Here is a 21,881-nt window from a genome sequence, read left to right as displayed (position 1 = left end):
CATAACATTTTAGGTGTATGTAAAATGTTCAGAAACCTGATGTAAGCACATCACAAAAGATACTTACCCTTTTCATTAGGCTGAAAAAGGCGATAGAGAGCGTGCGATTTCCGAACGTACGTCTCATACACCCGTGGATCTATTCAAAACCATGCTCATTTGACGGGATTTTGAATAAATGCACGGGCGTATATTACGTACGTTTGGAAATCGCAAGCTCTCTTATGTCTTGTCGTCATCCCTTATGTAAAGGGAGCGTATCGCGAGAACATTTAAGAGTTACAATATATCCGCTGCTATCCGCCTCATTGCACCCTAAAAAACATGCTTGTGCACCCTAAAGATAAAAGGGACCCGCTCAACTCCACTGAGGTTGTTTATTCCATCCCTTGCAAGAATTGCAATGAAACTTTTGTCGGTGAGACGGGGAGGAAATTCGGTAAGCGGAAGAACATAGGGCAGAGGCGGAAAAGGCGTGTGTTAATGTTCGTACGATAGCAAACAGAAAAGCATCTCAATCAGCAACCAATAAATCAGCCATCACAAACCATGTTCTCGAGAAAGACCACATCATTGACTGGGAGGAGGCTAAGATTTTAGGCAAAGAGGCAGACAGATACAAACGATGGATTAAAGAAGCAGTGAAAATCAGACAACAGGGTACCACCATGAACAGAGACGAGGGCAATACAACCTAACTCACGTGTTTGACGATCTCCTGAAGAAACCAACTGGCAACTGAGTTGCTAAGCAACAACGAGTTGTATACAGAAGGTCGTCACAACAACATCAGTGTTGATAAAGAAATCTGATCGATTTCGAAACGTCCACAGTAAGTGCTGTTTTATTTTTATTTTTTGTTTTGTTTTTTATTTAATTCTGTATTATATTGTCACTTCATTATAGACAAGCCTTTGGCAGGCAAGGTTGCCGTTGTTACCGGTTCTTCAAGTGGCATCGGGAAGGTCATTGCTCTTCGATTGGCTGAAGCTGGAGCTTCTGTTGTATTATGTGCCCGAAGAGAAGACAAATTGCAGGAAGTAAAAGAAATGATTGAGAAGAATGGCGGCAAAGCATTGATAGTGAAAACAGATGTTACCGTCAGGCAACAGGTACGCTATGCGGTGTATTAATAAATCATGTGACTATGGGTGGGCCATGGTCTCAATTTCCGAATGATATCACAAACTGGATAGAAAATCTCTTTTTTCATTGGTCGAAGAGTCCTTCGTGCCCATCTTAAGCACTACGCTGAAGCATGTCGATTGGCTGATAGGGATTGGATGAAGTAAATCTCGGCTCAGATTGGCTAGACACAGCTTGGTGGTAGCATGAAGCGTTGCTTGACGCAAGCATGAAGGGTACTTGGTCCAAGCTTCAAGCCTTCATTCTAGGACAAAGGGTATATCGTATTTAGCCAGCGATACAGTTTGCTCCAAGGCGCTTTGAAGACAAACATGCATAAACCGTTATTGACAGTACGTACGGTTCTTGAAACAGGTGATATGTGAAGAGTTTCTTGAAACCGTCAACTGTTTGTGCATCTTTGAATTGAGATACTTGGAATTTAAACCTGCAAATGATCTGTCGGCGAAAGGTGAACTATATGAGCTCTGTGTTTGACTAGTTGAAGTTCTCTGCAAGTGAGTTGTTAACTGAGCTTAACCATAGACCATTTATGATCTATGGCTTAACTGGAACATTTTTGATAAAAAGTGATTAGATGCACTGCTCTACAGGGGACCAGCCCGGGGGAACAAGTGGATGGAAATAAATTCAGAAGTTATGAAGTCATATTTCTTGCGCCTGGCAAGCAGCAGTTCCATGAACATTTTGAAGACGTATGCTCCGTTACGCTCTTATAGTCGAGGAAAATTACCATTGTACATGTTGTATAAGGCTGTGAAGTTGCGCACTAATGTATCGTTTTTACTTGAAGCTGTTATAATAGCCAGGGGATGTGTAGATATAGGGGCCGCACCAAATTGAGTTATTGAGGTAAAAGTTCACATACGGATGTTACTTTTTGAATGCTTTAATCAAATTATAAAATATTACAAGTTTAAATTATAGTAGGTGGTGTAAGCTCCTTCTGCTTCTTCTTCCGATTCTTTCGTCAAACACTCAAAATGCGTTGACACCGATTTCAATCATTGTTATGTCAAAATCCTGCTCCCTATACTTTGTACAGAGTTTAGAGATCCCAATTTTTTTCACACAATTTTTATTCAAAACCTGGGCTGTTTTTCATTTGCTCATACTCAAACATTTAGCGTGAACATTTTAAATTTTAAATTTCCCGCCAATGTACGTGTAGATTTAGGACTACTCATATGGGGACTATAAATTGCATAAACAAGACTAATCGCACCTACTGAGACTTAAAAGAATACTGCTGCAAAAGGCTAAAAAGAAAAACAATGCAGCTGCCAAATGTGACAAAGAAGAAACCCAACCTAGACAATTCTTGGAACCAACTCGAGAGTCTCACCTGTCAGCGGAGAATCTACAGGAAGCAGAAGAAGTAATTGTTCGCTACATCCAGCAAGAAGCATTTGCTAAGGAGATCAGCGCTCTTGCTTACAACTGGGAAAGGATGAAAAAGTGTTGCTTGAGGAAATTTGCGTGACAAAACTAAACGTAAGTTGTAAAACCGGTGCTAAATCTCAATATAAATATAGACAGTAACAGCTTTCGAATTCAGCACCCTCGCGTTCTCGGATCGCAAAATTAACCATCTAATTTCCTGACTAAATTTGAGGATTTATACCTGCCAATGGCTTTTTTGTGCTGGGTTGCCGTGGCAACCCAGCACTTATTGTTTGATTTCAGTTTTCTGTTGTTTCTATTAGTAATTCATGAAGAAAATAGAAACTTGTAAAAATATTGTAAAAAATGATCAAAATGGTTATGACAAACAGAAATACTAAAATTGACCTGTGCAGATATCAGAAATATTGTGTTGATTTTGCATTTTAAGGTAAAATAGGTATGTATTTTAGGAAAATAATATTTCTGAATCTAGACTAGGAAGTTTTGATGGTTCTCTTCACTAGCACACTGAGCTTGGCAGGCTATGAGTTATATGGGCAGACACACTGGGTACCATAGATGCTTAGAGTTCAGTATCTGTGTTGTATGGCCTGTATCTCTGGTGAGAGCTACCTGCTGAGTAGTGAGCAATGAATACACATTCCTTAATAATCTGTTCATGTTCCTAGATACTACTGTCTGTGGTGGTCTGTTATCAAATATGTGTTGGATAATTTGCAACTACATGTAACATGTTGACCACCGGTTTGACCATGCAACATGCAGCATAGGTATTTGAGGGAAGACCTGTGTTAATAAATACCGGTAAACAAGATCACTTGGAAATAAGATAGGCCTGTGTACATTTCTTGGTAACAAGAGCTATTTGCACACATCACTTTCAAATATTTGGGTCTATTTTATGATGACACAAATGTCAAAACTAGAATGAAGCATTAGGGCATAGGTAATGATTGGATTTTTGTTACTACGAATATCATCAATAAACATTCATTTATTGGCTTTGAAGGTGCTATTTTGTGGTTCAGTTTGTGTAGGCCTGTAATATAGGCCTATACTGGTACTTTTCAGAAAGTAATATTTCTCGAAATTTTGCTTGTTACTTTGTATGCTTAAATCCTCAAAAAACAAAATTGGCTATTAATCTATACTATAAGGTGCGAACGTCGGTTCCAACTCATGCCATCCAAACCCGGTGATAATGATATTTGAGTAGGGGGACAATACGTGAGTGGAGATATTTGAGGTCAAAGGTCATTTAGGGGTCAAATGAGGTCATTGTTGATTTAGATTAAGCGATGGAAGAATTGCTCTCCTTTGTAAAAGTAAATTTCAATGTCAAAAATTACCTAGTGATAACAATATCTGTGTAAGGGAGCATCAAGTGAGTGAAAATGTTTTGAGGTCATAGGTCATATAGTGATCAAATTTTAAAATTGTTCGTATTGGGCTTTAAGTTAGTGAACGTAAACCTGAGGAGGAGTAACAACATAAAGAGCATATAAGTATAAGAATTGGAATGGAACTGATGTAAGATGTAAAGAATCCAACTGTATCATCAGTATCTGGGAAAAAGTGCCTGATTTTGAGGTTTGAACCAACCGAATCTTTGCACTTTATAAAAAGAAATATAAAGCTACTCTTTGTGAACAACCATGTCCCAACACATCCCTTTGAAAGGGATTTTTATTCGTACTACTAGACATTATAGAAGACTCGGCAGGGTGTGAGGTTAACACAAACACGTTAAGGTTTTGGATATAAAATGGAAGATATTGTAAGCACAACACGTCATGCCACTCATGGATATGGTCTGGACATGTGTACATGGTGATATGGTTGATCCAAATTATTATTATTAGGCACCTTTTGCTTGAAGTTGAAAATGTTGAAGTCTGCACTTTAGTTTCATATCGGTTAGTCCTTCATTATGAAGGAACGTGTGAGTTAGTCCTTCATTATGAAGGAACAAATATGAAAATGTATGCAAATATGTTCGGGTTAGGGTTATGGGTCAGATATTAAATTTGCATACATTGTATATGTTCCTTCATAATGAAGGGTATACCTTTATATCCGGGGTCCATTTCACTCTGCGAATACCATAGACTAGTCGTAACTTTACGAAGGGTTCTTGTTAAGTAGTGTAAATCAATTTACTTTACTAAATGTATGTGACAATGCATTGAAAGTTACGATGAGTTTTTTAAACTTAAGAAGAGCTACGAAGCGTCGTAAATGTTGTGAACCCCTGGGTGTAAATGACATTCGAGTAGAGTTGTTACAAGTCTGATAAAGTGTTCAGTCCGTTCAGCAAAAGTGTAACTTCCCTGGGTAATAATGTTGTGCATATTAACAAAATAGTGCTTATAGTTAGGTGAGAAAAAGTTCAATTTTGTGACCACTCTCTGGCTAGTAAGGTTTGACGATTGATTCGACTTCTATGGACCATTTAGAAAAAAAATAGCCACCATGTCCCTCGCGAAAATCCCGGTATTTTTCGCTAGAGGCCAAAATCCAAAATGGCCGTCGCCACCATTTTGAAAATTTAAGTTTTGAACCAGAGCACCTATAATCATGCACAAAGACACTTTTTCGGGTATGTCGAGTACAAGGATTCCGATTCTGACATTAGTTTGACATTACGGCATCATTTTCACCCAGAAATCCAAGATGGTGGTCGGCACCATCTTGAAAAATTTAGTTTTGAACAAGAGGACCTAAAATCGTGTACAAAGACACTTTTTTGGATATGTCGACCACAAGGATTTCAAATTTGACATTACTTTGACATTACGAACTCATATTTACCCAGAAATCCAAGATGGTGGCCGCCGGAGCCATCTTGAAAAAAATACGTTTTGAACCACATTACCTAAAATCGTGTACAAAGACACTTTTTCCGGTAAGTCGACCCTAAGAAATCCGAAAATTTAGTTTTGAACAAGAGGACCTAAAATCGTGTACAAAGACACTTTTTTGAATATGTCGACCACAAGGATTTCAAATTTGACATTACTTTGACATTACGAACTCATATTTACCCAGAAATCCAAGATGGTGGCCGCCGGAGCCATCTTGAAAAAAATAAGTTTTGAACCACATTACCTAAAATCGTGTACAAAGACACTTTTTCCGGTAAGTCGACCCCAAGAAATCCGAATCTGACATTAATTTGACGTTATAACATAATTTTTGCCCAGAAATCAAAGATGGCCCCTATTTGGTAGAGCGTAAATGTGATTTTTGAATGAGAGCAGAAGTATAAGTGTGTCATTTCCGCCTTATCTGGGGTTCATGTCCCTTATATGGGGTTTAAACTGCCTTATCTTGGGTTTACATCCCTTATCTAGGGATAAGGCGCCTTACCTGTGGTTTAGACGGCCTTATCCTTGGTTTACGTTCCTTACCTGTGGCTAAGATGCCTTAACCTTGGCATATCGCAGTCTAAACCCAGATAACCCAGCAAACACAAAACGTTTTCGACATCATTCGCAAAAGGTTATAAATGGTTGTCAGAAAACGTTTAAATGTCGGGTTATATAAAGGGTACATTAAGGTTCAAAACTAAATTTTTCAAGATGGTGCCGGCCACCATCTTGGATTTCTGGGTGAAAATGATGCCGTAATGTCAAACTAATGTCAGAATCGGAATCCTTGTACTCGACATATCCGAAAAAGTGTCTTTGTGCATGATTATAGGTGCTCTGGTTCAAAACTGAAATTTTCAAAATGGTGGCGGCGGCCATTTTGCATTTTGGCCTCTAGCGAAAAATGCCGGGATTTGCGCGAGCGACATGGTGCCTATTTTTTTTCTAAATGGTCCATAGAAGTCGAATCAATCGTCAAAGCTTACTAGCCAGAGAGTGGTCACCAAATTGAACTTTTTCACCTAACTATTATGAATAACATTACATAGAGGAACTAATATTTGGACATTTTTATCAACGTCCAGGTCAAAGATCTTATTCAGAAAGCAGAGACCTTTGGGCCAGTTGATATCATGGTAAATAATGCAGGTATTTTTGCTTACACGTTGATGAAGAATGTCAAAGAAGATGATTGGGAAAGGTGCATAGACGTTAACTGTAAGGCAAGTACTCATTCAGCATTTATGCATAAATGTTAACTGTAAAGCAAGTACTCATTCAGTATAGACTTTACTGTTGATTTCACGAAAATGTGTCATTTTGAAAAATGCTCGATTAATTCAAATTGCGCAAGATTTGGTGTAAATTTCCTCCACTCGCACTGTCATGTTTCAATCAGTGGCTAAGGACGGTGAGTACCAGGGCGTGTCAACTCGCCGGTAGGCCATACGTACTGCACCTCTGGGGCCCTTAGCTGCTCGAGATCCCTTACATGTTTATGCCGGATGGCGGAAACCTTCAAAATACGCCTAAGAATACGCCTAAGAATACGCCTAACCTTAGACGTCTAAGATGCAATCTTAGACGTCTAAGATGCATTCTTAGGCATCTAAGATGCAATCTTAGGCGTCTAAGAAATTCTGTCACACGCTGAAAATATGTCACACGCTGTTCGAATTATAAAGACATAGTTGGTTGACCTTATAATGGCTCAGTCATAGCATACGTGTTAAGAAAAAACATACATGAAAAGTGAGCAGGGTGACACCATAGACACGTGCTCTTTGTTTAAACATTACAAGTAACATGAGTGGCAAACATTAATGTTTCATATTGCTTGCAACCCCTCCCCCAATCAATGTTGGAGCCAATACTAGTCCGTTCCTATCTCAGTATCAAAACAACATTGACTGGGTGGGTGCGGGGGGGGGGGAGGTGAAAATTTCATACTAAATTTAATCCCTCATCACTGCCATCATCATCACCACCACGACTCTAATAATCATCTGACATAATTTGTATTATCCATCATCATCATCACAACAACAACAACAACAACACCACCACCATCATCATCATCATTATCATCATCATTTACACTATAGCCACACAAATAGAAATCTTACATTAACTGCAAGTCATCAGAAAAACAAAATATTTAAAACAAATTAAAGTTTTATCAGTTTGCAACAACAACATCAACTGCTAGATTATGTTCAAATGAAAAAAAGCCCATTATGTAAAAATACATTGTTCTGCCTGAATTGTCAAAAAGTGGCTGAAAAGAACAAAACAATGGGCTATTGTGCCGAAAGGTGGGAGAACATGTACCCTATCCCCCTCCCACCCCATCACCCCTTTCTCTTTGGGATTGACGCGGGTGGCTATGGAGAGAAAAGGAGTTTATTAAAAACACACCACCCAGCCATTGTTCGAAATATTCTCTAACGCACAGTGTCCGTTGTTCGTTTTGATCGAATTTGCGATACCGTCCATCACTAGTCACGGTCAAATGGTCAATCTTAGACGTGTAAGAATTCTTAGGCGTGTAAAATCTTAGGCGTCTAAGATTTCATTGGTCAATAATTGAATACGCCTAAGATGATTGGTTGTTTGGGATTTCTAGTCCTGTGATTCGTTGATTTAAGTCTACCGCGAATTTCTTAGACGCCTAAGATTGCATCTTAGACGCCTAAGAATGCATCTTAGACGTCTATGATTGCATCTTAGACGTCTAAGGTTAGGCGTATTCTTAGGCGTATTCTTAGGCGTATTTTGAAGGTTTCCGCCATCCATACATGTTAGCCTGGAACTCGCAAGATGACCAGTTACCATCAGTGACCGCGGGGAGGCCATGTAGGAGTCTTGAGTAAGGAGAGGCTATGTACTGTCAGGAAGAGGCTTACGCACTCGGTTCCTCTTTTCACCCGAAAGCTAACCAGCGGCTTCACTTGCAATTGATTAGAGGTTGAGAGTTATACGTACTAGATAAAAGAAGGAAGGGAAAAAGAACTAGACAGAAGGAAGGGAAAAAGAACTAGGTAGGGGGAAGGAAGGAGGGAGCATGCATCTACAACTACTTTTCTACATACGCACTAGTCGCATCACTGTGACCTGGCTTGTACGTGCACGTCCTTTTAGTCACTCCTGTGACTTTTAAGCCTGTCACCCACTGAAGGTGTAAGCTAATGAAAAAAGGGGGGTCATTGGGTGGCAGATTGGGTGGGTGTGCCAGCTAAGGGGTGGTGCAATAATTATGTGTACCCCCGGGGTGGTGAATTATAGGGGAGCCAAAGATTTTTGGCAGGCCAGAAGGGGGTCAAGCATTTTTGGCAGGTCAAAAGGGGGGTCAAGCGATTTTTGGCAAGTCGAAAGGGGGGGCAAGCGATTTTTGGCACAGATATTTTGGGTACCGTTTCTATATTACGCCCTAAAAAGGCGTAGGAAAACATTAGGAACACATTCAAATATGCAAAATTTCCTGCTCGCTGCCCTCGCATTATATGATAAGACAATTTAATGTTTTGAATTCAGGTTCCCAAAATCTTGCATGTGTAAGGGGGGGCAAAGATTTTTGGCACGTCAAAAGGGGGGGCAAAGGTTTTTGGCATGTCAAAAAGGGGGGCAAAGATTTTTGGCACGGCCAAAGGGGGGGCAAGCGATTTTGGCAGACCATTTTGAGAATTCACCCCCAGGGGTACACATAATTATTGCACCACCCCTAATTATCATAGCACTTTCCATGTCATGAGTGTGGCCCGAGGGCGGACACCTCCCGGTCTCCAGTACTCATTAGACATTGATGCATAGACGTTATCTGCAAGGCAAGTACTCATTCAGCATTGATGTATAGACATTAATGCAAGGCAAGTACTCATTCAGCCATAGACATGTGGGTGGCCATTGAGCCAACGCGGCCTTTCATTATAAGAAATGTGTTCTTCATGGTCATGATATTGGTATAATATTACAAAATGGTTAAACAATGTACCAGGCCCATTCACCATTGTGTTCAAGACACGCATTATTATGTGACCTGATTGAGTTATGGTGAATGTCACATTGTATTTTGTTCATGTTTAAAATCCCTGCATCTTCTCCCAAGCGTTCTCCTATCTTCTCAATAACGTTTTCCGTAATCGTTACTTGTATCTTAAATGTAGGGAGTATGTAATGGAATCGGTGCAGTGTTGCCAGGTATGGTTGCTAGGGGCAAAGGACACATTGTCAACATTTCATCAGACTCGGGGAGGATAGTAAGTACAAGTATTTTTGTAGTACCGAAAAGTGTTTTGTATAATCACAAGTACCAGTTAAGTAATGACCGGCCTATGTAAGGCCCTAGATCATATCAGTGTACTGCAGGTCTGTTTTTTTTTGTATTTTCCCAAATCGCAAAACATTGACAGATTTTTGGTGATTTTTGGGTCATTTCAAAAAAAAAAAGGAAAAAAGCCCGACCGACCGACCCTACTTGAAAGGTCCGTCCGCCCGTAGAACAGAGTTTCTTTTTTTCGTCGCCTCAAATACTTCAAATCTTGGATATGACTCTTCCTTTTTGGCTGTTTACATTGAAGGATATTGATAGGCCTATATAAACGTAAAAACGCCACACAACTTCCGTCGGCAAAACAAAAAAATTAATATTATTATAAATTATTCGAGGACAGCTATAACTCGCTATGACCAAATCTCACAAAATTAGCTTTGTTTTCTATTGAATTTTGTCATGATTATTGGGAGCAAGTGATTGTGAGTTGAGGCTTTCTGGCTTTCAACCCTCGTATTATTGTTTTTATCAGACTGAACTGGTCGGTTTTGACCTTTATCATTTCTTAAAGTGAAAGGGGAGGGCGAGTTAGCGCAGCGGTAGTTCCCTCGCTTTGCACCACTGAGGTCCCGGGTTCAAGCCCCGGCGCGGCCCAAGGACTCATGTGCACTTGGTTTATCCGATTCCATGCTCGCTCTCGCAGGTTTTCTCCGGGATCTCCGGTTTCCTCCTGTATCGCAAAAATCGGTGATTAGTTGTTTGGTTATCAAAACTTCCTTCACCCAATGGAATTTGGGGAGCTGCACAGATAATTGGTGGATGTTACAATCTAAATGCGGATAGGTGTGCGCCGTTCGGCAGCAACCTAGTTGATGCGATCTGATTGTGATGATTCACCATTGCAGCGAAATTACAGCGCTTTGAGTCCTCTAAGATCTGGAGAAAGGCGCTTTATAAATCCAAAATTCATTATTTTATTTTATTTAAAGTAATGTCATGTATCTCTTCCATTCTCCCATTTCCCGCTGTTTGTTCTGCCTGAAATGTGAGATCATCAGCCCATTTCCGTTTGTCCCTTCTCATACTTTATTGACTTCCTTGTCTTTGCTCTGGTATTCTTCTTTTTAATTCTGCTTGATTCTACTCTCTCCTCTTCTATATCCCACAGTACATCCCTAAAATTAATGTGTGATATCAAAGTCAAAATAAGGATGACTGCCCTCAATGTTAATCAATGCTTTCTACATTCACAATGGCCTTTAATGTTTAACAAATTCCACCATGTTAACCATGCCTCCGCCGGTTTTTTTTTTAATATAGATTATTACTGTATGACATTTATATTTGCTCATATCTTCAATTGATTATTTCAATAGTGCTCATCAGATCAGACACACTGAAATTAAGGCAGTTACACCTTCGGCTGAAAACATCTATGTAGTACCACGTTTGTTCAAAGATAATTAATGACATTTATTTAGGATTATAATACAAAAATAGCATTGCTCGAGCTATGGAAACAATCTAAGTTTAATGCAGTTTTAGAACCAGAAAGCCATAACTCACTATGACCAGCTCTCACAAAATTAGCATAAAATTGGCTCCTTGCTTTGTGTTCAAAAATCAATATTTCCTCTACAATGTCTTTTGTTTTCTATTGAATTTTGTCATGATTATTGGACTGAATCTTTTATAGGGCCCTGACGACTCTATGCTCATTTTGTGGCAGCAGGTCTTGTCTTGTCTTGTACGTTACTACTCAACGCTCCAGTTGAAAAGAAATCCCAAGTTGGAGCCACACGAGTAGGTTGGTGGGCGTGCTTGCGGTTGATGCTTTATTGGAGGTAGTGGTTGGTTACTGCTTCTTTGAAGTTGTTTGGATCTTGAATATCTGTAAGTTGCTCTGGTACATGGTAGTTGATTCCAATCACGGACTGTTTGCGGCAGGTATGAATTAAGATAACAGTTTTTGTTGGCACTTGTGGCGATGAAACAATTTTTGTTGGAATGGCGAGAGTGACGACGAACAGGGTGCAGCAGTGTTTTCACCGGGACCGCCAGGAGACCCCCCCCCCTTGCCTCGTGGAAGTCAGTGAGTCTTGCAATTTTTCTACGTTGTGATAAGGGTTCGATACCCAACTCGGACATCATGTCCGAAACACTTGAAAAACGACTATAGTCGTTCATGATGAATCTTACAGCCCTCCTCTGTACAGATTCCAGCTTGTCTATGAGATTTTGGGTGAATGGATCTCAGACAGAAGCACCATATTCAAGAGATGGCCTAACGAAGGTTTTATAAGCTATGGTTTTGATTTTACTACTACATGATTTGAGATTCCTGCGGATGAAGCCAAGTGTACGATTTCCTTTAGCTGAAATACGACATTTGTTGAGGTGTCAACACCTAGATAGCAATGGTGTGATGTTTCCTGAAGCTGAGTATTGTTTAATGTGTAAGTGAACTGGTGAGGAGATCTGGCCTGAGTCGCATCACATAACATTTTTTTTACTGTTAAAGCTCATTTGCCAGTGATCTTGCCACTCTGTTAACTTATTCAGATCCTGTTGAAGGTTTTCTGCGTCAAATGAGTTCATAATGGGACAATACAATACACAATCGTCAGCAAAGAGCCGGATGCTAGAAGAGATGTTATCTGGGAGATCGTTTATAAAAATCAAAAACCAGAGAGGGCCTGTCACAGTTCCTTGAGGAACACTTGAGATCACATTAGCCTAATCTGAACACTCACCATTGATCCTGACTCTTTGCTGGCGATTAGTGAGGAATGATTTCACCCATTGAATATTTTGGCAAGCAGACGTTTGTGGGGAACTTTATCAAATGCCTTTCCAAAGTCCATTAATATCAAATCTGTTTGAATACTTCTATCTCTGTTGAGGTGAGATCTTGCATGGTATTTATTAACTGCGACTCACAAAAGTATCCTTTCCTGAAACCGTGTTGCTCTTCCTTGATCCATAACATTAGAGTGAATGATATGTTCCATCACTTTCGAGCAGATTAAAGTGAGGCTGACTGGCCTGTAATTGAGTGATAAGGTCTTGTCTCCCTTTTTGTGGATAGGGCTGATACATACCTGAATACCAATCATTGGACAGAATACCTGTGTCCAAAGTGACTCTGAAGATCGTGGTCAGTGCGGGAGCCAACACATCCGCTTATGTTTTCAGGACCCATGATGTGATGCCGTCTGGTCCAGCGGCTTTATTAGGATTTAGCTCTTGTAGTAACTTCCGGACACCTAAGTTCCTCACTTATTTCTATGTCCAGGATAGGTGTTATGTCTAGAATTTTATGAAATTTGTGATAATATATAAATTTTTGGCAAATTATTAAAAATTGATATTTTTGAAATTTAACAGTCCTCGAAGTATACTTTATGAATCTAATTATATGTACGCAGCTGGGAGGAAAAGCCGTCTATGATTTGAAAAATTTGATCATTCCTATTATCATGATTATCAACAGATATACATTTTCCCAAAAAAGACCTCAACATGTTTTAGGTCTTTTGGGAATAAATTTATATCTTCAATACGAAAGGTCAAAAACAGTAATTTGTAAAATGGTCTCAGTGGTGTAGACTTTTGCAGAGGAGGAGGGGGGGGGGCAAGGGGGAAAGGTAAATTTTCAGGGGAGCAAGGCAGATTTTCAGGGGGCAAACTTTGACGAAAATGGTCAAATGGTCAAAAATGGGTTAAAAATTACATAAAAGGCCTCTCACAGGAAAGGGGGAAGACTTCTCATAGAGGAGCAGCTGCCCCCCCCCCCTGGCTACGCCACTGAACGGTCTATAGATTTGTCCGTTATATAAGACCTTTTTGTACAATAATAATAATAAATATGTGCTCAGTATACATGGTATACGTAAAGCTATTTGTATTGATCGATTTTCCAAATACGCGTAAACAGTTTTTATTTGTCATCGGAAAACAGTGCCCTAGCCCAACGCTCAAACATGCAGAATGTAATAAACAGTCCATTAGTCCAAAGACTACAAATGCAAAGAAATCTTGTGACAACACTGATAATGTCAACTGGGATTGTGTGTTCTCTAAAAACCAAAATGGCCAGCCAGCAAACAGGTAAGACGATTTAGCTCTTTACAATGCACATTGAATGGGTTAGGCCGCCCCCTATTCTAAACGATTTTTAATGTAAATAATTCTTAATTTATCGTGAATGTCCGGTGGAGTTGGAACCTAACCCATTGTAGCATAGTATCAGTGGCGCACACCGACATCGCCCGGTTAATAATTACATTATACAGCAGAGACACTGAAATTTATACCCGGGATCGATACACGTGAATGTGCTATGCACGATTTTATATTCCCAGCTAACACACTACGTTTTCACGACATTCGCGGACGTTGGACTTAGGTTGTCATTTACGTTGTTAATACGTAAATCTGTGAACTCGTATTCGTGTAGTGACAACGTTATTTTCGACGTTGATTTTTGGACGTTGATATAACATCATTATGACGTTGTAATGACGTTGTTTCGACGTTGATGCAATGTTTGACCAGACCTGGTGACAACGTTTGAATAATACGTTCAGAAAACGTTACACAAATACGTATCTGAAAAATAGTTTAGATATTGACACCACAGAATGTAAATTCTTCCATTCCAAGGAGTTTGTTGTCCAGCAAAAATTTTCTTATCGTGTCATTTGACGATCGCCTTTAGGCGTGAAACTCAAAGTAACGACTTCTATTCCTGAAGTTCTAAACTTAAAATTTTTATACGCTCTCCCTTTGTGGGATTGAGCATCATTGTTGCCGGATGTTAATATAATGTCTTTTAAGACAGTAAAATCACGTTGTCTCGACGTATAAAGCACGTGGTTAAAACGTGGTTTAAAAGTCATGAACTGACCCAGATACAACGTCATCTACGGACGTCGTTAGTACGCAAATTTATGACGTTGTTTCGACGTATAAAGTACGTTATTACAACGCCGTGTAAATGTCATGGTCTGACCTCTCGATACAACGTAATCTACGGACGTCGTAATTACGTTAATTTGTGAACTCGTATTCGTGTTGTGATTTTCGGACGTTGATATAACGTCATAGTGACGTTGTTTCGACTTTCACAACTTGACGTCGAAACAACGTCATAATGACGTTACATTAACGTTCGGGAATAACGTTTTCACGACACGAATACGAGTTCACAGATTTACGTACTTACAACGTCCATATATTACGTTTGTACGACTTTATATAACTTTTAGACAACGTTGTAACAACGTAAAATTGTTAGCTGGGTTCATACGATAAATCTTTGGATACCGGGGTAGAAAATGATGAATATCTCCCGTAATTTATTTAGTCTAAAGAAGCCAGATTTTGTTCCTTGCACTTGAATATATGTGTTGAACGAATATGATAGTCGTTAGCTTGCGTCTTGAGAAAGAAGCTTGCGTCTTGAACTCAAAAACTTACAAAAATTCTGATTTTATATGTGCCAAACTATAGCGCAGCGTAGGCTAGCTCTACTCACTCGTGGAGGCAGTGTATGACCATTGACCTCATCATGGCGTATACATGCTCACTCACCCACAGAGAGGTCATTTACCAGGCTATTGTCAGTAGCCTTAGTCGGATGTCCCTCGGCTCATTATGCGTCTCAAAGGTCGGAACAAAATGGCCATACGTGGCTGTGGATTCAACCTACCATGGCGATTTCGGGGCGATGACACTGTGTGGCGTAGCCTAGGTTTTCGGAAACGGAAACAAACTTGTTCACCCCAATTGTTTGTGCCCAGTGTGCCCAAGAATCTAAAAAGTGTGGGGATGTAGGGTGCGGAGCAAAAAACATTAAAATGTCATAACGTAAAAATGGGCTAATCACGTCCCACATTTGCGCAACATGTACTTTGTACTTTGTTTCTTCACCCACTGTACGTATATACATAACAAGCAGAGGTAAGTGGTTACATAACTCCTTGGTAACTGGATCGCGCACCTCCAATGCCATAGACTTTGTGTTGCGATCATTTCGATCGTGGTGCGGAATTCAAAAGCATGATCCAGTTAACATGGGATTACACGTAACACTTCGCTGGCGAATAGCCGTGCATTCGTAGGTCATTGTGTACATTGGATGTGAACGGTGACATGTAAATAGGGTGATGATGTTAGAGCTTATTAGAGTTTGTCACTTGCTCTGTGGCAACTTGTTGTAATGTCCTGCCTCCCTTGAACTTAAACAGTTTGCCTCCATTTTTACGGAGAAACTTTAATTTTCACCCCCTGTACAACATGCAAATTGACCGTGGACCTCTTGAGCTTCATAAGTTGGTAACTATCTGTCATACCCGCATATGTTATTGCATTTTGTGATTTCTAGGCCCAGGCGAATAATTTGATACATTTTTCAGTGAATTGGGTCACAGGCACATTCCCTCTGGAATCTATACATTCTAAATTATAAAGTCTTAAAATTTAAATCTTAGTTGAGACTTGTAAATTTTTAAGTCTTTAAGATTTATTTTACATGGGGTTTGATTTCAATTTTCTTTGGGATCGGGAAAAAGAAAATCTATTTTTAAATCTTCCGAAAGACTTAAACATTAAACCAATCACAACGCGATGGTCAATCGAAACGTTTTCCTGGACTGCTCAGCCGCCATCTTTCTTTTGCGATTTCGTGTGGTGGCGAGCGAATGAATGAAATGATATGGACGAATTTGTTTTGCAGAATGGCATCCCAGATGCTGTAATTGCCAATGTCAGTGACTATAACTTCCATGAAAAAGCTTACTTTGTTGTGCACGAAGGGCCAATGTAAACATTATCTTCAATCGCCGAGGTAGTAGTCTGTGCTTCTGCTGTATAAGCTTACCTATACACATAATATAATTTATAAATGGGTAAGCTTATTTCCATGAAGGATCACACTCGACCACTGCAGTGACACTGGAATTATCACATGCACTGCAGACTATTGCTTGAACTTTATGAAAGAAGTAGTCCTGACGTGGTATTACTGCCGTGAATAGACGTATTGCTTGATAAGAAGTCACACAGACTTGTATTTAATAAAAATCCCCATAAAGATTTATATTATTTTGAAATAAATCCCAGCTATGCTTAAAAGTAAACCTTAAAGGACTTGAATATTAAATCCAATGGACTTGCATTTTTGGATTTGAAATTTTAGGTCTTATTTTTTAATCCAAAGGTTTTGTCACTAATTACAGTCCGCCTTGGATTTAAAAATTAAATCTTTTAGACTTGAAAATAAGTCTTTGAAGAATTAACATTTGCTCTTTGTAGATTTAAACTTTAAATCTGAAAGTTTTATTTTTTAAATCCCTGTGGGACTGAAATTTCTAAAACTTTGTAAAGACTTATCTTAATCCTATATTGATTGGTCCCTAACTATAGTCTCTGAAAGTTGTGAAAGTAAGTCTGAAGATTTGAATTTAAATCCCTCTAATTTAGAGTGTATAAACCAGGTTACCACCCTTTTTACATCCCTTATGGGTTGAAATCCATCATTTGAAATAACTGAATTCATGATCGATGTTTAAACTTCTTTCTCAGAGACACCATTGATGGGCAAGGTTGCTGTCGTCACCGGTGCTTCTAGTGGGATCGGGAAGGCCATTGCTCTTCAGTTGGCTGAAGCTGGAGCGTCTGTTGTATTATGTGCCCGAAGAGAAGAAAAATTGCAGGAAGTAAAAGAATCCATACAAAAGAATGGCGGCAAAGCAACTACGGTGAAAACAGATGTTACAGTCAGGCAACAGGTAAGCAATAAAATTAGTACTTAGAGTAATATTAATGATGACTTAAATGTGAAATTACAAAACAATAGTTTTTTTTTAAATAAAATAACAATTCGCAATTTCTCATTCGCTAAAATGATATTACATCAAGCTGGATTTTTTACGTTGTAAAATACATTACAATTTCACCTCCAGGTAAAAGATCTAGTTCAAAAAGCAGTGACCACATTTGGACCAGTTGATATCTTGGTAAACAATGCCGGTGTTTTTGCCCTCACTATGATGAAGAATGTGAAAGAAGATGATTGGGAAACATGCATAGATGTCAATTGTAAAGTAAGTTTGTATGAGTGGCTCGTTTCTCAATGTGCCTCAGGAAACGTGATATACCCAGTCCCATCGTAGTCCCATGAGTAGTAGAGCATGCAACAATACATGGAATACTCTTCAGCATCTCTTTGTATCCTCTCTTCCTCTGAAGGACAACATCTCATTATATTGACGCCCTCTGTTGGTCAACATTATATTAAGGTTATGCATGGTTTTGCTTTATTGCCCTGCGGGGCATTTATATATTGGCACTCAATTCGTAGCTAGTCCTCTCTGTGGGATTTTCCGGGCTCAGTCCTACCGGGCATGCGGCCTAGATGTTTTTTCTTGATACTGGACCCCCAGCCCATCATGCCTTAAAAACATCAAGGCCAGGACAATTGTGGGCGAAGCGCGCGAAAAATTGCAATTTCAATGCTAAAATGAGCAAAATAGATGACAAAGGAAGATTTATAGGCCTTTTACAACTTTTGGTTAATTAAGTCCCAGTATTTTGTCCCAGTGTTTTATGTTCTTCCAGGCACCAGAGGAGTTGCCCGAGCACTCAAATTTGTGATTTACATATAGAGAGGATGGAATTATAACTCTCATTTTTGAGATTAGAGTTCAAGTTCGGGATAAAAAAAGAAGGAATTTCCAAGGGGACGTTTGGCAGATCTACTGGCTTTATCGAGATAAATGCGCGCGAAGCCCGTGTTAATTTGGCATTTTAATACTAAATGGGCCAAAATGGGGTTAATTTTGGGTCTATCAAAAGGAAAATGTAAATAGTAAATTTTGTCAGAACATTTCTGTCGACTGAGCAGGGAAGGGAATGACTTTCCACATGCAGTGCCGGATTTACCTTTTGGGCCCCTGAGCTAGGCCAAAATGTAGTGGCCCCCAATCTCACCATGAGGAAGGCATGTGCACTCAAGTAGCCAAGTTTTGATTTACAAATAGGGGTATAGGGGGGCCTACTATATCGTCAGTGGCGGAGACGAGCATAATTATTTTTTTGACAATTGCGCGCGAAGCGCGCGAAAATATCTATATTTTAGACATTTTAGCCCAAAATTAATTTTGCTATGTAAAGAGCCAATGCACGCGCCAGCATGGTGTGTGAGGGCTACAAAGGTACATGCACAGGGCAAATTTTGCAGGCCCTGGGCACGGGCCCATCTGGCCCAATGATAAATTCGGCCCTGGTCCCATGGCTAATCTCCATTGGTACTGATGAAGGGCGCGGTGCGGAGGGGTGATGGGTTGTGCACATAATTTGTCGATCTTGCAAAATCATTACCTGCCCTCTATTAGTTTAAGCTTGATCGCTATTGTTTTTGAGCAATATTGTTTTTTTTGTAACCCTGCGGGGCAACCTTCTACAATATTATTTCTGAGTAATATTGTTTTTTACGGTCAATGCCTCCACAACCTTCCCCATATATCATTAGCAAATTTTATTTTGCATATATATTTTATGGTGTCTAAAGAATGTAAAATACCTCTTATAAATTCAAACAATTTATAAACTGTTGAATTGAATATATTTTAAATATAGGGGGTATGTAACGGTATTGGAGCTGTATTACCAGGTATGGTTGCGAGAGGCAGCGGTCACATTGTCAATATTACATCACATTCTGGAAGGATAGTAAGTATACATTCTATAACTTTTTTTTTCAAAGTAAATTAATTTTGTCATTTTACGGGTGGTAGCCTAGCGCGGTCCCTCGATGTAAATAAGTCCAGAATTGGCAAATGTATTCAGTCAAAACTGTAATGGTCATTTATGATATGATTAAAGGTCAAAAGTATAATATAACATAATATAATATAATATAATATAACATAATATAATATAATATAATATAATATAATATAATATAATATAATATAATATTCGTAAAGTATTATTAAAATACTCTTCAACTCTTCTAGCCATTTGCCGGATGTGCCGTTTACACCGGGTCCAAGTTTTTTGTAGAAGGCATGTCTAAGTGCCTTCGTCTTGAGTTGGAAGGTACAGAAGTCCGTGTTACCAATATACAACCTGGAAACACTGCGGATACAGAAATCTTTAACAATGTTACTGATCAAGAGGTAACAGTTTATTTTTGAGTCGTAAAATTATTCTATTTTTCCAAGTGTAAAAATATTTTCTATACCCAGTACGGGGAAAGGGTATGTACATTTCAGAAACATTGCAGGTTCTTGGATTATTATCATGTTTAAGTTACGTAAAAAATAATTCTAAGAATAACACAACTTCAAGAACAAGTGTTTCCTTTTTATCGCAGGCAGCGACGATGTTGGATAAAAAATACCCACACTTTAAGAACGTGAAAATGTTGAAACCGGACGATATAGCCAGGGCAGTTCTGTATGCTGTTACCCAACCACCAACTGTTGCTGTGCAAGAAATCATGGTGCAACCCACAGACCTCCAGATACAATGATTTCGTTCCATAATACTTTAAGTGGACGATCTGATATTTCCTATAAACAAATAATCAGAGCTAATCATCAAGGAAAATATCTCATATTTATTTTGTAAAAGCAATGTAACAAGTTTTTAAAGTTTTAAGTTTATGGCTATCCATAGCGTTCATCACAGTTGTTTGATGGCATGTTGTAGTCATGTAAAGTTGAACAAAAATAAATGATGGAGCTATTTATCTTATGTTGTTTGCATCTTCACAACGGGTAGACACTTGATTGTATTAGATCATCAAAACAATGACTGATCAAATGGCAAGGAAATTTTCAAAAAAACTTTTTATCATGAAGTGTAAGGTATAACTCATATTATTTGGCTAAAATTAAATGAAAAATATATGTTGATAGCGCCCTCAGTTTGCACACAAAAACGCAGAAAAAGATGAATAATTTGATATTGAAACGAAACTTTCTGTTAAAAATAGCTATATTAAACTAAATATTACTTTAAAAGCTGTTGGTATTGTCCAGGTCTAGAATTGAACATTATATAATGTTTTGTTAGGATAATTAATAAATGATCACATCAACCAACCGTGTCATATGTTTGGGCCTACCATTGCTTCTAAAATCGACAAACTCGGGTAAGTTAGTCGAAAAGTACTAGGTCTAGCTGTTAAATGATTGAAAAACAATTTCGGGTGCTATAGGCATAAATGTGTGACATGATCTGATCCAACCAGATGAAAGTCGGTAGTAATCAATGCCGGCGGAAATATTTAAAATTATGGGGCGAGCAATTTTGGGCCTGTTTTACTGGGACAATTCCTCAGTTTACCCCATTATGGCCTAAAATATGGTATTTTATTTAAAAGGCAAATGCACAGTGTAATTCTGGTCGATTTCTTTCTGGTAGATCATGTCATTTTTGTTCTATTTTCAGTTGGTTTTGGAGGGTTGTAGATGATACAAGGGCTATATCATCCGCAAAGTCCAAATCCTCTAATTTTGTTATACGTTTCCATCGGATTCCTGTGTTATTTCCCTCTGTTGCATGTTGCATTTTCCAGTCCACCACAATCAAGAAAATAAAGCCAGACATTACATCTCCTTGCTTCACACCAGTTTTCACATTGACTCATTCTGATTCCTCCACTTCGTCTAATACTGCTATCGTCATACAATATCTGGACCTTTCTTATTATCTTTGATGGAATTCCTTAGCTAGCCATAATTCTCCACAGGTTTTCTCGATGCACGGAGTCAAACGCTTTTTCAAAGTCCACAGATATATAATGTTGACTGCCACTCTACGATTTGTTCAGCAATATTCCACAAAACAAACATCTGCTCTACTTCTTCCACTTCTAAATCCAGCCTGTTCATCTTTCAATTTGTTGTTTACTCTATCTCTAATTCTATCAATAAGTAATCTTCCAAACAAATTGCTTGGGGCAGAAGTCAACCCAATCCCTCGCCAATTTCTACATTCTGTTAGATTAGATCACCTATCGTTGGTAACTTGACAATAAACTTTTGTTGTCATGTTTTGACACCAACAAGCCAGTAAACAGTTGTGTCTTTGTCTACTTTCAACAATTCTACCGTAATTTTCATTTTTGCTACCAGATTTTGTATTTTCCAATTGCTGCTCTAATGTCTGCTTTT

General features: G+C 38.9%; 1 protein-coding gene across 1 annotated transcript; it reads left to right on the top strand.

Annotated features, from left to right (window-relative positions):
* Positions 1 to 324: 324 nt before the first annotated feature.
* LOC140152214 (uncharacterized oxidoreductase Lmo0432-like) lies at positions 325 to 20,439 on the top strand. Its single transcript, XM_072174512.1, has 6 exons — positions 325 to 439; positions 907 to 1,112; positions 6,509 to 6,646; positions 9,587 to 9,679; positions 19,716 to 19,877; positions 20,075 to 20,439. The coding sequence occupies exons 1-6, from the start codon at positions 325 to 327 to the stop codon at positions 20,231 to 20,233; spliced, it is 873 nt and encodes a 290-aa protein (XP_072030613.1). The 3' UTR covers positions 20,234 to 20,439.
* The last annotated feature ends 1,442 nt before the right edge of the window (positions 20,440 to 21,881 follow it).

This window comes from Amphiura filiformis, chromosome 5 (genome assembly GCF_039555335.1).
Source record: "Amphiura filiformis chromosome 5, Afil_fr2py, whole genome shotgun sequence".
Taxonomy (NCBI): domain Eukaryota; kingdom Metazoa; phylum Echinodermata; class Ophiuroidea; order Amphilepidida; family Amphiuridae; genus Amphiura; species Amphiura filiformis.
This window is presented reverse-complemented; position numbering and strand designations above follow the sequence as displayed.

Excerpts from the sequence above, each read along its gene's own strand:
- LOC140152214 (XM_072174512.1), top strand. The coding sequence starts at position 325 with ATGCTTGTGCACCCTAAAGATAAAAGGGACCCGCTCAACTCCACTGAG. Across the intron at positions 440-906 it reads TGAGACGGGGAGGAAATTCG|ACAAGCCTTTGGCAGGCAAG; the intron begins GTAAGCGGAAGA and ends ACTTCATTATAG. Across the intron at positions 1,113-6,508 it reads ATGTTACCGTCAGGCAACAG|GTCAAAGATCTTATTCAGAA; the intron begins GTACGCTATGCG and ends ATCAACGTCCAG.